The sequence below is a fragment of the Solea solea genome, chromosome 19, assembly GCF_958295425.1.
Source record: "Solea solea chromosome 19, fSolSol10.1, whole genome shotgun sequence".
NCBI classification, from domain to species: domain Eukaryota; kingdom Metazoa; phylum Chordata; class Actinopteri; order Pleuronectiformes; family Soleidae; genus Solea; species Solea solea.
The window spans coordinates 19053370-19067023 of record NC_081152.1 but is presented as its reverse complement, the minus strand read 5'-3'; the positions used below and the strand labels follow the sequence as shown (position 1 = coordinate 19067023).

At 40.8% G+C, this 13654-nt stretch overlaps 1 protein-coding gene across 1 annotated transcript; it reads right to left on the bottom strand.

The window, feature by feature from the left end:
* Positions 1-4835: 4835 nt before the first annotated feature.
* On the bottom strand, positions 4836-13551 carry crata (carnitine O-acetyltransferase a). The gene is made up of 14 exons (XM_058617134.1): positions 13301-13551; positions 11446-11742; positions 10233-10351; positions 10044-10097; positions 9596-9761; positions 8781-8955; positions 8507-8685; positions 8127-8227; positions 7863-7982; positions 6863-6985; positions 6640-6775; positions 6107-6169; positions 5878-6015; positions 4836-5739 (listed from the first exon to the last, which is right to left on the bottom strand). The coding sequence occupies exons 1-14, from the start codon at positions 13325-13327 to the stop codon at positions 5524-5526; spliced, it is 1914 nt and encodes a 637-aa protein (XP_058473117.1). The 5' UTR covers positions 13328-13551; the 3' UTR covers positions 4836-5523.
* Between the last annotated feature and the right edge of the window lie 103 nt (positions 13552-13654).

Sequence of the window (13654 nt, the reverse complement as noted above, 5' to 3'; positions counted from 1 at the left end):
TCCTCTCTTGATTGAGATCATTTTTGATATATTTTTGTTCGTTAATATTTCCGCCGTAGGGTTAAGGTATACAGTCGAACCCACTTTATAAATTGGTTCCCATATCCAAACTTTCCAGAGTGTTAAAAAGGTAAGACCACTCCACCTTATCAAAAGCCTTTTCGGCATCTAGAGATAGGAGGGCCATATCTGAAGTGTCCTTCAAGCTTTGGATAATATGAAGGACCCTCCTAACATTATGGAACCCTTGGCGGCCAATTATAAACCCATTTTGATCTCTATGTATTACACTAGGTAATGTTTCTTGTAACCGTCTTGCTAAGATTTTACATAGAATATTGAGGTCAGAATTTAGTAGACTTATTGGTCTCATATTTTCGCATCAATTATTGGGCTTCCCTGGTTTTGGCAATAACGTTATTAATGCACCAGTCATTGATTTGGGTAAACTACCAATGCAAAATGCTTCCAAGAACATTTCTAGTAGTGGTTTAAGTAACTTTGTCTTAAATTATCTATACAGGTCTATTGGGATTCCTTCAGGTCCTGCTGATTTTCCTGCCTTCATGCCATCAATAGCGATGCTTATTTCCTCTTCTTTAAGATCTGCTTCTAGCATCTCTGCATATTCTTCGGAAATAGTTGGAATATCCAGCTTATCCAGAAATGTCTTTTGGGCCTGGGGATCGTAGTTGATTTGGGATTTATATAGATTTTCATAGAATTCCCTAAATTCCCTTTTTATTTCAGCAGGGTCCATTATTGTCTCGCCATTATTATTGATAATTGAAGTAATATTTTTTCTCGTTTCTAACTGCTTGATCTGCCAGGCTAGAAGTTTGCCAGGTTTTCCCCCTTGCTCGTAGAATGTTTGGTTCTAAGCATACTGGATGCTGCCCTAGCTGCCGATAGTTTGTTATATTCTGCTCTTAAGAGCAACAATTCTTTTCCTGCCTCTGGGGTTCTATTCCTATATACCTGCTCTTGAAGAATTTGTATTCTGGATTCTAGTTGCTGTCTTGTCTGGCGTAACTCCCTAGATTTGGATAAAGTATAACTTATTACATGTATGTTGTTTGTGTTGTATTATCTTTAAAATAATGATCTATTTCTGTTCCCACGTACTTCACAAAATCAGCATCTTGTAACCATTTCTGACTCAGAGTCCATCTGGGTGGATCTCTAATAAGGTTCCCATCTGTGTATATCATACAGCACAGTCCGTGGTCTGAAATTAATATACTACCATAGGAACGATCCTGTATTTTAGAGACCAAGGATGCAGAGATTAAAAAGTAAACTATCGTGAGTATGTCTGACAAGTATTTGAGTGACAGGAGTAGGCAACATCATTAGGTTTCAAGTGTCTCCAGATGTCTAACAGATTTAACTCTTTAATGAAATGATGAATGGTTGTTCTACTTCTATTATGAGTTTGATCAATACCTGTAGATCTGTCCCTGACTGGGTCTAGCGTACAATTCCAGTCCCCAGCAATTATATACTCTCCTGGGAGGGATGCAAGTGTGAGAAATAAATTTGTAAAAAAACTGGGTTCATCTGTGTTGGGGCCATATATATTAACCAAGTTCAAGTTTATTGAGAGCAGCGATCCCTGGATGACCAAATATCTACCAAGTTTATCCTCGATTACATTAGAAACCTGAAAGGGCACTGATTGGTGGATTAGTGTCACGACTCCCCTTGCCTGTGTTGTAAATGATGCTGCATAGACGTTCCCCTGCCACCTCCTTCTAATTCTTATAATGTCCTCTTTTAAGGTGCGTGTTTCCTGCAGAAAAACTATTTTTGAATTGGTGTCTTTCAACTTATTCATACCCTGTTTGATTTTCTTAGTTTTTTGTAAACCTCTGCAATTCCAGGAAGTACATTTAAGTTCTACTTTTTGAGACATTCCAAATAATATACCATGAGGCCCCCTTAGTAAAAATTACATATCTGAGAGGATGAACACATTTAAACCCTAGAATATTGATTGAACACACTGAACAGCAGAAAAACAATACAATTATAAAACAATAACCCCATTCTCCCAACTAAATGGGATGCTCCCCCCTAAATTTGATCCCTGGAGCAGTCCACTCAGTCTTCCCTCAGACCGGTTTAAAACAAAAAGAGAAGAAAAAAAGGGAAATTAGGTGTAGTCTGCCCTTGCCAACCTGCTCCGTTTTACTTCAATCGGAATAGTTACTCCTGAGAAAAGTGTACAAGTGCAAGCTCATAATTCGCCAATATTAAAATACAGACATTGTTGCAGCTTTTAATGCCATCATTTACTAAATGAACTTATTTCGTATTTACTAAAGAGTGAAAAATAAAATAGAGGACAATGTTTGAGTTGAGCTCTGTTGAAATAACAAAAATGATAGTATCTCTATTCTATTATTACACGGCATGTGTACAAACATCTGCAGCAGCTTAATCAAAAACGTTCAAACTTAGTCACCTGCCTTTTATGACTTGATCCCATCAAGTCTGGTTGAGAACTCGGACTTCAAGCCGTGTATCGCCGCCAGTATTTCTGCTTTAGCTCCAGTTAACTCACTGTCGTTTTCTTCAGGAGTCTCCATGCTAACGTTAGCCTCTTTGCTAGCTTGACTTTCCATGCTTTGCGCCCTGAAGTCAGTTAACTTCGCTTGTGTCTGTATTTTCCCTCTATTTCTGCTTGATTTTCCAAGATTTGGCATCACCGCTTCCAGACCTAGAGTCGCCTACACTATTTAAGTGCAGTTCTATATTTTATATCAGGATTTTTAGGATTGTTGGCGGAGCAGGGTTGAGCGTGACTTACCAGCTCAAGGTCATACCGGAAGTCATTACCAAATAAACTTTTACTCAATATTTATTTCAAAACATTTGCACAAAATGGAAACGTCTGAATTGTTTTTTTTTCCAAAATAAAAGCATTGAGTGTTGAAGAAACGTCGAAACAGAGCACATATTTGCTCTTGTCACCATTTATATGGTTATTGTGTTGCAATAGTTTTTTTTTTTTTTTTTAAATATGTAAATCTAGTGGGCCAAACAAAACAGCTTGGTGGGCCAAATTTAGCCTGCGGGCCCCATTTTGGACAGCCCTGACAGAGTAGTAGTAGTTGACCTTTTTCCATTTTTTAGCTTTTGTTTAATTAAATAATTATAATGAATTACTTTTGTTTACATTTTTAAATGAGGTTAAATGTTAAACATATTTTATGTTTTTAGCCACATTTATAATTCTTTGAGCAGCATATCTCAAACATTAAAACACTGATTTTGATGAGATTTTCTGGGGATGTGGTTTATGACGCTGCAAAAAAAGTGTTAAGATTTTGTGGTGATACAAAATTTCTTTAAAACAGTTATTAACCTTGTGAGATAAAGGAGTGTATTGACAGTGAGTCTTTAATACTAAATTTGTTTACACTTGTGTGTTGTGTGTGTGTCCTGCAAAATGACAATGAACCTGATTTTATTTGATAAAATGCTTTATTTCTACCTTCTACCACACGTCTTTACATTAAACCTGCTCTATGTTCACCTTCATTCACTGGCTGCACAAGTCAAGTCTGACAAGTCACAGATTTTGCAGTTTACATTTGTTTCAAAACCATTTTGAAAAAATAAAGTGGTGAAAGAAAGTCTGATTCTGCTGAAAAGACGAAAAAAGGCACCAGCAGAGGGAAACAGCAGAGAGGGAGCGGGAGAGGAAAATAAAAATATGTACAAGATTCAGAGACAGAGACGTAAACAACACACTCAGAGACAAGATTGTCTGTATTTTTACACGTGAAATGCTGAGTAGGACCAAAGTGAGCAGCAACAACAACAAACATTGTTTTTGCTCATATCTAACACACACTGATCAGGTTTATTGAATAATAAACTCTTTATGCATATCCATTGCACCCTCAGTATTTATATTCTATATTTTATTGAATTAACCTTCAGTTCTTTACACTCATCACACTTTCAGTATTCTTTTATAAATAGCTTTTTATTTTTTTATAGTATTTTAACCCGTTCACTCATAGCATTTGTCTCTGTTTTGAGTGCCTTTTTCATGTTTTTCTCTGTGTTGTTTTATCTTGTTTTCTTTTTGTCTCTGCTGTGCACAGTGGCTCTGTGGGAGCACCCCCCCCCCCCCCCCAATCTCATTGTAACCCCCCAGTACAATGACAATAAAGTGAATCTGAATCTGAATGTGATTTATAGATAAGATACAAGGCATGCTGTGTGGTAATTAAATTAGTGGTCAGAGCTCACAGGCCGGGAAAGGGGAGTGACGTCGCCCCTGAATCAACTGCGCTCCAGTTGAATGGGACTATGTGTACGACTGATTTATTTAATGTGAAACTAATATTCACATTGCATTGTGAATATATCAAATATCAAAATTGCAATTCACAGTAGACGTCACAGAGTGGCAGCCATCTTAGAATCCTAGATCGGGGTTTGTGAGGTCCGATTTTACGAGCCTCTGAACGTGATTGCAAAACGTCAACATGGCACCAAATCTCGAGGTTTTCAAAAGGGGAGCTCAAACACTTAAGGGTGACATGACGACTGGCTGCCACTGCTGACAGTGAATGCAGCATGAAACGCTAGATAAAAAGGTGTATATATATATATATATATATATATATATACACACATATACATATATATACACATATATATATATATGTGTGTGTGTATGTATATATATATATATATATAAACATATATATATACACACATACATGTGTATGTATATATATATATATATATACACATATACATATACATACACAAACATAAAATACAGGAGAAAAAAGGACACTGCCACATTTCAGTCAAGTACTGCGTAATACAAAGATGTTATCATTGGTATAAATAGATTTTACTGTCCAGACAAACATGCTGAACACTCATACACATTCTTTTCCCTGATATCAAAAATGTTAACGCTGAACCACAGGCACAAAGACAGGCTAATGTAGAAAAACGTGCCTTCTTAAAAGGAGCATCTTTCAAAAACATCTGGTAACTTTGCCTGATTTTATTACACATTATTTATTCATGACTCTCTGCTTGTGGAGAGCTCTGCTCTTCAGTGTTTGTACCGTTTTCATGTGTCGTGTCTTCCAAGCTGGCCATTTTGACTGTGACGATGCGGTCGTTTTAAACAGTGATCAAACAGACATGTAGTTTTGTCTAAAAAGGTCTTGGAAAAACTAAATGAACTTAATAAATAAACCAACATTAAAGTAGCTGAATCTCTTTCTGTCATTTTAGCACATCTGTGTTTATTTATCATTAATTATTATTATTATTGGGTTGATTTTTCCCCGCTGTGCTTCGTTTCTAACAATTGTGTTTCAGAGTTTGAGTTGAGATTGCACGGCATCATTTTAAGTGCACGATCATCGCTAGCACAGACTGGAGCGGAACAGTAGCTGACCCAGGTGTGAGGTACCTGGTCCATGGATGCTGTCAGGTCACATGACTTCAGTGAGGTGAGGAGGCAGAAGAGGAGGAGCTTTACAGTTTGGCTCGTGGTGTCTGTTCCAGCAGAGTCCTCAAGTCCAGCAGCGCTCCCTCCACGGCCTGAGCCAGGCGCCACGCATTCGTCTCCTCGCAGGTGTTGAATGACGACACGGCAAAATTGATGTGGTCATTCATGGGGTTGTAGCACACGCCGTATCCGTTCAGTACGACCGGACCGAAGCACATGACGCAGTCCGTCTTGGATGGAACCTTGTGGAGGGAAAACAACGTACAGATTAATTAAAAAAGATTCATCTCCGCTCTGTGACCTTCACGAAGCCGCAGCTGTTAGCTGTTAGCTCCTCGACAGTGACGCCATCAGCTGGATCCAGGCTCCGCCCCCCCTACCTGACTTGTAGACAGCTGGTAGTGTAGCGCTTTGGCGTAGGCGGCGTCTTGGAAGATTTCGGGCACGGCGAGGTTTTCCTCCACAGCCTGCATCCTCAGGCCGAGCAGGTGTCGGTCTATGGCCTGACCACTGATCGCCTGAGGAGGCGGAGACACGGGGCATAGGTGGATTATTTCACATTTGGTGCTTTCAAAACAAAGAAAAAAGCTGTGGTAAAAGTTCCCTCACCATGTTTGTGTACGACCTGTGAGCTTGGACAGCTTTCTCCATCAGGTCAAGCTTCTCTGTGTTCTGTGAAGAGCGCGAACAAACACAGATACAGTGAACAAACATACTTCAAACATTGACTTCTGGCACAGTTTTAGCAAGCTGCCATGACTGAGAGATTTCTTCTTTGACTTGCAAATACACCACCAGTCCACTATTTAGCAGAAATGGGATGTTTACACCCCCATAGTTACTTTAAATGACAATGACTAAACTGTGTAGCAATTTGTCCGTCTTACTAAGAGGAAGATAAGTCATATCATCTATTTCGGTCTGTGTCACTGATTATCCACCACCTCACATCATAAACCTGACTCTCCACTCATCGTATAAGTCACTGTAAGTCAACAATCCACTGCAGTAGTGGTCAGGAAACAAAATGGTCACCGGTTTCATGATCGTCACACAAATAACTGATGAATATCAAATGAAATCTTCTGAATTACTGTATAAAAGCGTCTCAAATGTCTAATCCAACCGACACAAGGTCTGACCTGTTTGCTGGTGTCATCGAAGGCTCTGATGAAGGCAGACGAGGCGCTTGACGCCGATCGGATCGTGTCTGTGCGCCCGAGTCGGAACATTCGCAGCGATGCGCTTTCATACGTGGCACAGCAGCGCTGGTACATCCTGTTGAGACAACGGGAGAAACGTGTTTGTATAAAAATCACGTCTAATTTCACCTTAGATCGCCACACGGCTGTTCCGACATCCCACCTGTAGTAGGCCAACTGCAGCGCCATCTGTATGAAGGCGTCAGGACTCATCTTGTGGGTCTTGGGGACGTTTTTCCCAAAGTGACCAAACACCATGACCCTCATGTCCAGATCCTGAGCGATCCTGTGAGAACACACACAAATAAAGACAGTATATGTAAATACCTGCGTTAACTGGTCAGTAAAGATGGGTATCGCTAGGATTTCATTGATACTGATCTGTTCTCATACTGCTCCTACTCTATAACTGTGAAAGTAGAGGGATGTGGTAAATATCCCTGAATATCCCCAAATCAAACTGGCATTTCAAGGGTTTTGAGCTGTATGCAGAAAAAATATTCATCTGTTAAGTTTTTATACCAGTTTTTTGGAAGTGGACATTTTTGTCTTTAATGACTTAAGAGGGTAGTAAATTCAACTGAATTTACCTAGAATTTTTTAAAGTTACTAAGTGCAAAAACTTTTGGCAGTAAACCATGCGATCAATAGGTTTTCCTTTATAATCTTGTTTCCCCTCATTTTAAGCTGAAACATCAAACACTTTACTTTGTATTCACCTACTTGCGACTAACTTTTTACATACGATACAAATCACTGCGTTTGACTCACTTAGCTAAGTGAGTCAAACATAACCGCCAGACAGTGGCAGCTGCGTCATCACCAGGTTTAAGGATAAACTAACTTTAATGAAATTCGTACTCTGCATTTTATGCATCCTCTACTAGAACTAGGAAGTGGGAGCTTTACCCTAACATGTTTTGTTGGCACAACCAGAGAAAACCTACAAGAACGCAAAGAACAAACTCAGAGTGCTAACCACTGTTCCACCGTACCAGGGACAGTTGGGTACAAGAAAATGCTAGAGAATTTAAAATAAATGCAATAAATATAATATAAGAGTGGATTTGTGTCTAAGGAGGAACTGGTACTATTTTAATTCCAGTTCTCAGTACGTATTCCTACTGGTCACAACAGAGTGCGATTACAACAGCTGCCCTCACTTGTTCATACTCTGCTTGGCGTCTTCGATGTCCTTCTTGATCTCAGGTGTGATGTTGAAATGAAGTTTCTGGGGGACGGGCAGCGGGTCACTTAGACCCTGCGCATCCTCCGTCTTCCTCCTGTGGACAAACATATCAACAAACTGTTCACTGTACTTTATAAAACCTTATTTTTTTTGGTCTTAAAATAAGAGGATGAAAAGCCAAGCAAGGAGTCTGCGGAGGCTGAATAATCTCTGACCGAATAATCTCTGACCTACTTACGTGTATTCTACAACGTGGTCGATCAAAGCTACAATGGGCGGGCCTTCGGCTGGGGCATGCTCGTAGTTTGCGCCGCACGTACCATCCTCTCCGATAATGAACTGAAGAGAATAAAAAAATAAAAATTCAAATTATCGCTGAAGGAATTTGGCGAAAAGGTCAAAATCGTGAAGCTACAATAAGCTAGCATTAGCTAATAACATTCCTGACTCTAGAGAATCTGTTCTTATTGATCAGTAACTACAAATATATGTTACATACCCCAGCTTTAATGTCATGCTACTTTAGGAAAAACTGTAGTTATGACTGAATCATAGGTCCATGACAAGTTACACCAAACTTCAGGACGTGTGTTTGTTTGTAATGCCTCTGTGGGTCACCTGTAGCGTCTTATCGAACCAGCGGTTGGCGCTGTTCCACTTGCTGCCGCCTCCGTGCAGCATCTGGACGGCGGCGGAGCTGCGGTACATCTCGTCGGACACTTGAGGCCTCGCTCCGTCCAAACACAAGACGAAGATGCTTCTCTGGATCGCCGACACCGACGCTCTGTTGGTTTCATCTGAAAAAACACGCTGCCATAACACGCACTGTATTCATCTACACTTCACTTACAAAGTGAGTGCCTTGTGTGACTTGGTGTTGCTGATTGCTCACCCTCTGTGAGGCTGACGTAGGCTTTCCCCCAGGCGTCGCGGTGCTGCGTGGTCAGGATGCCGACGGGCTCCGCGTTGCTCTGAGACGAGGAGCTGCAGATTCTCTCCAGCTGCACGCAGAGCTGATCGACCGTCAGCGGAGTCCCGTCACTGTTGTACACGTCCAGTGCAAAAAACTGATTTCAGGAAGGGGGGGGGGGGAAGGTAAGGGATTGTCCAGGATGTTTGGAGTGTGGTAGTGTGAAGTACATGTGACTAAACTTTGTACATGCATTAATCATACCTTATGAATAAGTTCAATGTTTTATCTCACAGTTGGAGAGTCTTTTACAACAGGAAAACTTAAGCTTGTGTCCCTTTGCAAACTACTCACTCTCTCACACCAAACTCCATAGAGAACATCATTAATTTTACATCACAGCACACAGGAGGTGTTAATCAACTTCTGCCTCCATCAGTATGTTCAACTGTATTATTTTGTGACTCCAGAGTTTGAAGTCCTTTGTTCATATTTACCTGTGTAACATAGACATCGAAATCGAGTCAGCAGTGGAGCAGCAGCTCCCGTTTCCCCCATGAGCTAAAAACGCAAATTTTCTCTATGGGGTTTGGTTTAAGAGATTGAGCAGTTTACACACTTAAATCTACACACAGAAACAGCTGTCTAATAACAAAATAAAGTAAGTTAACTTTTTAAGTTTTAAGATATTGTCAACTATGGTGGTGGTGGAGTTCAGAGGCTAAATGCTCATCTTTTCGGTTCTTGTGCTCTCGACAAACACACATAAAGCACCAGCGTGTCTCAAGACTCCTCACCTGGAAGTTGTGTATGACAGTGATGTGTCTGGGCGGCGGCGAGCTCTTAGCGTGATTCACCACCGAGTCCCTGCTCAGACCAGGGATGCGACACGACGACAGCACCTCATAATACTGATTCATGCACAGAGGCTTTCCTCCCAGGTACTCCACAGGAAGAGTCTCACTGCGAAACACAGATGAGCGACACCATTACACAGCGAGGAATTTGAGTGTTTTTCCCGATATCCAATCTAGTAATTTAGGCCAGTATCGGGCCGATACCGAGCTTGACATCATATTTTCGTTATCGTGGAACGCGTCTCGTGTATAGAGTTTTCCTCAGATTCCCACGCCTGCTCACATAGTTTTTGATGGACACAAAAAGTCCAAAAAATTAACTGAAAGGTCTTGAATATAAACCATCTTCTAATAGAATGATTATGTTACGTGTGAAGCATGTACTCACTTGTCAATCATGGTTTTAAAGTCCAGCACCCCAGCTATCAGCTTGGCAGCAAATCTAAAAAATAGAGAACAGGAGAATTCATTTAATGATATAAAAACACATCAACTTCATTGTTAAAAACGTAGGACAGTGGACGGAAAAATAAAATCATATACTGGATAATAATGTTTGTGTGTTCTGTGTGATCACCTGATTTGTCCCGGTTTGTCGCTAAAGTTCATCCGAGGCAGAACCAGCCCGGGACTGGAATGGACGACCACGGGGAGGCGGTATTCAAGATAAGCGAGCTGCACCCACCACTCTGACAACTGCAGACACACAGAGCCAATCAAAGATCCAGGTACAGAGTGTTAACAGTGACCACGCCCTATTTTTTAATTTTTACAGTGATTCTGGCAAACCATATTTTAATGGTATGTTCCGTTTACCAGGAGCTGAAAGTCAGAACTGGAAGGAACACTGCCTCTGAGTTAACTGTGTTCCATCGGTCAAAAAATATAGTAACTTTATGTGAAACAAAAAAGACAGAAGCACAATTAACACTAAAAGTAGCAAAGTGTTTTTACAAATGACGCGAGTGGCAGCCATTTCAGAATGTTTTTCAAGTTGGAAATCCAACTAGGAAGTGGGAAATTCTGACTATAACTGGAATGTAACTGGAACCATCAGTTACTACATAATGTACATAGCAGGCTGCAGTTGAACTATAGTGGCTTTCTCATGTTCTCAGTCACTATTTTCTTAAATACATAATGTGTGATTTATTTTTATTATTATTTTTGATCCACCATACAATGAGCAACTTAAAGCCACCAGCAGAGGGCAGTGTGTACTCATCTTCAGCTTCAACACAACTGGGCAAGCCAAGGACTGAGGCCAAGGGAAAAACTTGTTTCCCTGTTTTAAAATTAGGATTTTATATGAAAATGACCAATTTGGGGGGGGGATCTGGTGACCGAGTGAAAAAGACTGAAAAGAGTATTCAACTTGTGACATCAGCTGCTGCAGACACTGAAGAAAACCTTCTTCCTCTTCTGTGGGGTGTTAAAAACACTGACAGCCAAACCTTTTATGTAATGTTGCCCATGTCACTTAAACATATGTAAACACACAAATCTTAACTTACAGGTTGAGGAAAAATTAACAATAATTTGTTTGGAGGACGCAAAAACAATCTCCTGTGACACATCTGTGGGTCCCGACCCAGTTTTTGGGAATGACTGTACCAAATAAAGGTGAATAATGAAGAATATATAGACGACTGTAAATCATCATTATGGGATGCCACCTACTTTACATTCTGAACTACACCGCAATCCCTTTATACTTCACTAGTGTGTAACGAACATGTATTTATGTAGTTAAAGGATGTGTTCACAGCTGCGTGTCTAGCTGAACTCACCCAGTTCTCTGTCCTGCCTGCTCGGGCCTCCAGGCCTCTCTGCAGATGCTCCCCGACGCCTCCCTCCTTCTGAAACTCCCTCACCATCTCTTTGGTGCGCCTCAGCTCCTCTGCCTCCACCATGGGCTCCAGCGCTGCAATGTATCGCTCACACGTCTGCTGCAGTGGGGGCACGGGCAGGCCTGGCAGACCCTGCTGGTGGGTCAGGTATCTGCCGGCGACCCGAGTCGCCGACACAGGCTTCACCAAGTGATTGGTTTTCACTAGGCCACAGGGTTTCGCCATCCCTACCTTCACCTGAGAGACAGAAGAGTAAATAAGAGAATCTTGTTCCTTCAGTAATGATTGTGGCTTCATCTTTTAAACAAACAGGACGACTTCCTACTTTATTTCTGTCAACACATTTCCTTAACAGCCTTGTAAATTTGGCAGGTCAACGTAATATGTTGTTTCCTTTCGTTCAATATGAAAACTTTTCTTCTCCGCAGGGTGTTTTACAACAGTTTTTTATGGTGTCTGAATCTTTCTTCTCTACCACAGATAAAATATATTGATTCCATGACAGAAATACAACTGCTGTCGTTTAAGGATTTTTCCAACACATTTGTTCCAAATATTTAACCATTATTTAGTGTAAAATTGTTGTAATTGAGTTGGGATTCAATTTTGGTGTGAATTTGTTGGTTTTCTATTCATAGTTTCATATTTACGGTGCATAAAGCTGTTGTGAGTGAATGTTGAAAGTGTGGATTTAGCCCAGCTATCTGAAAAGACCAAAACTATAACTGACCCTTTTGGTTTATTGTGTTTCAGCACTTCAGATCCAACATATGATGAGCAACTTAAAGCCACCAGCAGAGGGCAGTGTGTACTCATCTTCAGCTTCAACACAAATGGACAAGCCAAGGACTGAGGCCAAGGGAAAAACTTGTTTCCCTGTTTTAAAATTAGGATTTTATATGAAAATGACCAATTTGGGGGGGGAATCTGGTGACCGAGTGAAAAAGACTGAAAAGAGAATTCAACTTGTGACATCAGCTGCTGCAGATGCTGAAGAAAACCTTCTTCCTCTTATGTGGGGTGTTAAAAACACTGACAGCCAAACCTTTTATGTAATGTTGCCCTTTGATCTTTATGTATAAGAAGAGGACAAACACCAACCAGGCAAACCCTTGTTAAAAAGGTGGATAATTAGAAACCACAACAAGGCATAAAAAGACACCATAATAATAATAAATGAAACAGAAAAACTATGTTTGACAAGTGTCACTCTGCATTCCCAACTAATAACTTCGATTTTAGAACTATAGTCTAACTGTAGGATAAAAAAGTTGAGGAAAAATTAACAATAATTTGTTTGGGGGACGCAAAAACAATCTCCCGTGACACATCTGTGGGTCCCGACCCAGTTTTTGGGAATGACTGTATCAAATAAAGGTGGAGATGAATAAAGAATATATAGACGACTGTAAATCAACATTATGGGATGTCACCTATCGACAAAACACCACTAGCAGCCAACCATAACAGCGTCAAACTAGTCCTTGATGTGTGTGTGTGCTTTATATGTCAGGAATACTAGTTTAACCGCACATTCACCTTTGACCCAGTTAGCTTAGCTAGTTATCATTAACTATCGCCGCTACCTCAGTCCGCTACGAGCGAGCCAACTTTGCTAACAGCTTCAACTTGCTAACAACACCTGGTTAGTAGCTTGGTATAACATGACTCCTCATTAGGTCTTCCTGTGATATTATTTTTTTTAAATTTTTGTCGTCGGTGTTTTTAGAGCAAAATTAGCTTTAGTCCAGTATTAAAAACTAAGAGTAGCATCGGCTCACGGTGCGTTACTTACCATGGTTCTGCTGCAAATGCCCCACATTGTTTACTAATAGTGACGTCCGCGGTTCACAGAGGTTGACGAGGTTAGCTGTTAGCCGTTAGCTTCTGGTGCGTCACCCACCACCGGCGGCGTTTCTTAAATCGTTAGGGAGCTGCCACGGGGCTGCTGACCGCGGTGAGAGCCTGGTGGCTCGGTGTGAACTCGTCACTCTGCTGTCACCGTGGGTGTTGTGACAAATTAGCTTTTTTTTTTGGTCCCGTCGTTGTGTTTCCTGTGGCACACACTTGACACCTGTGTGTTCAGGCTAAGTTTAGCAGTGGGAACACATGTCAACAGACCTGTCATTAACAAATCAGGCTTTTAATG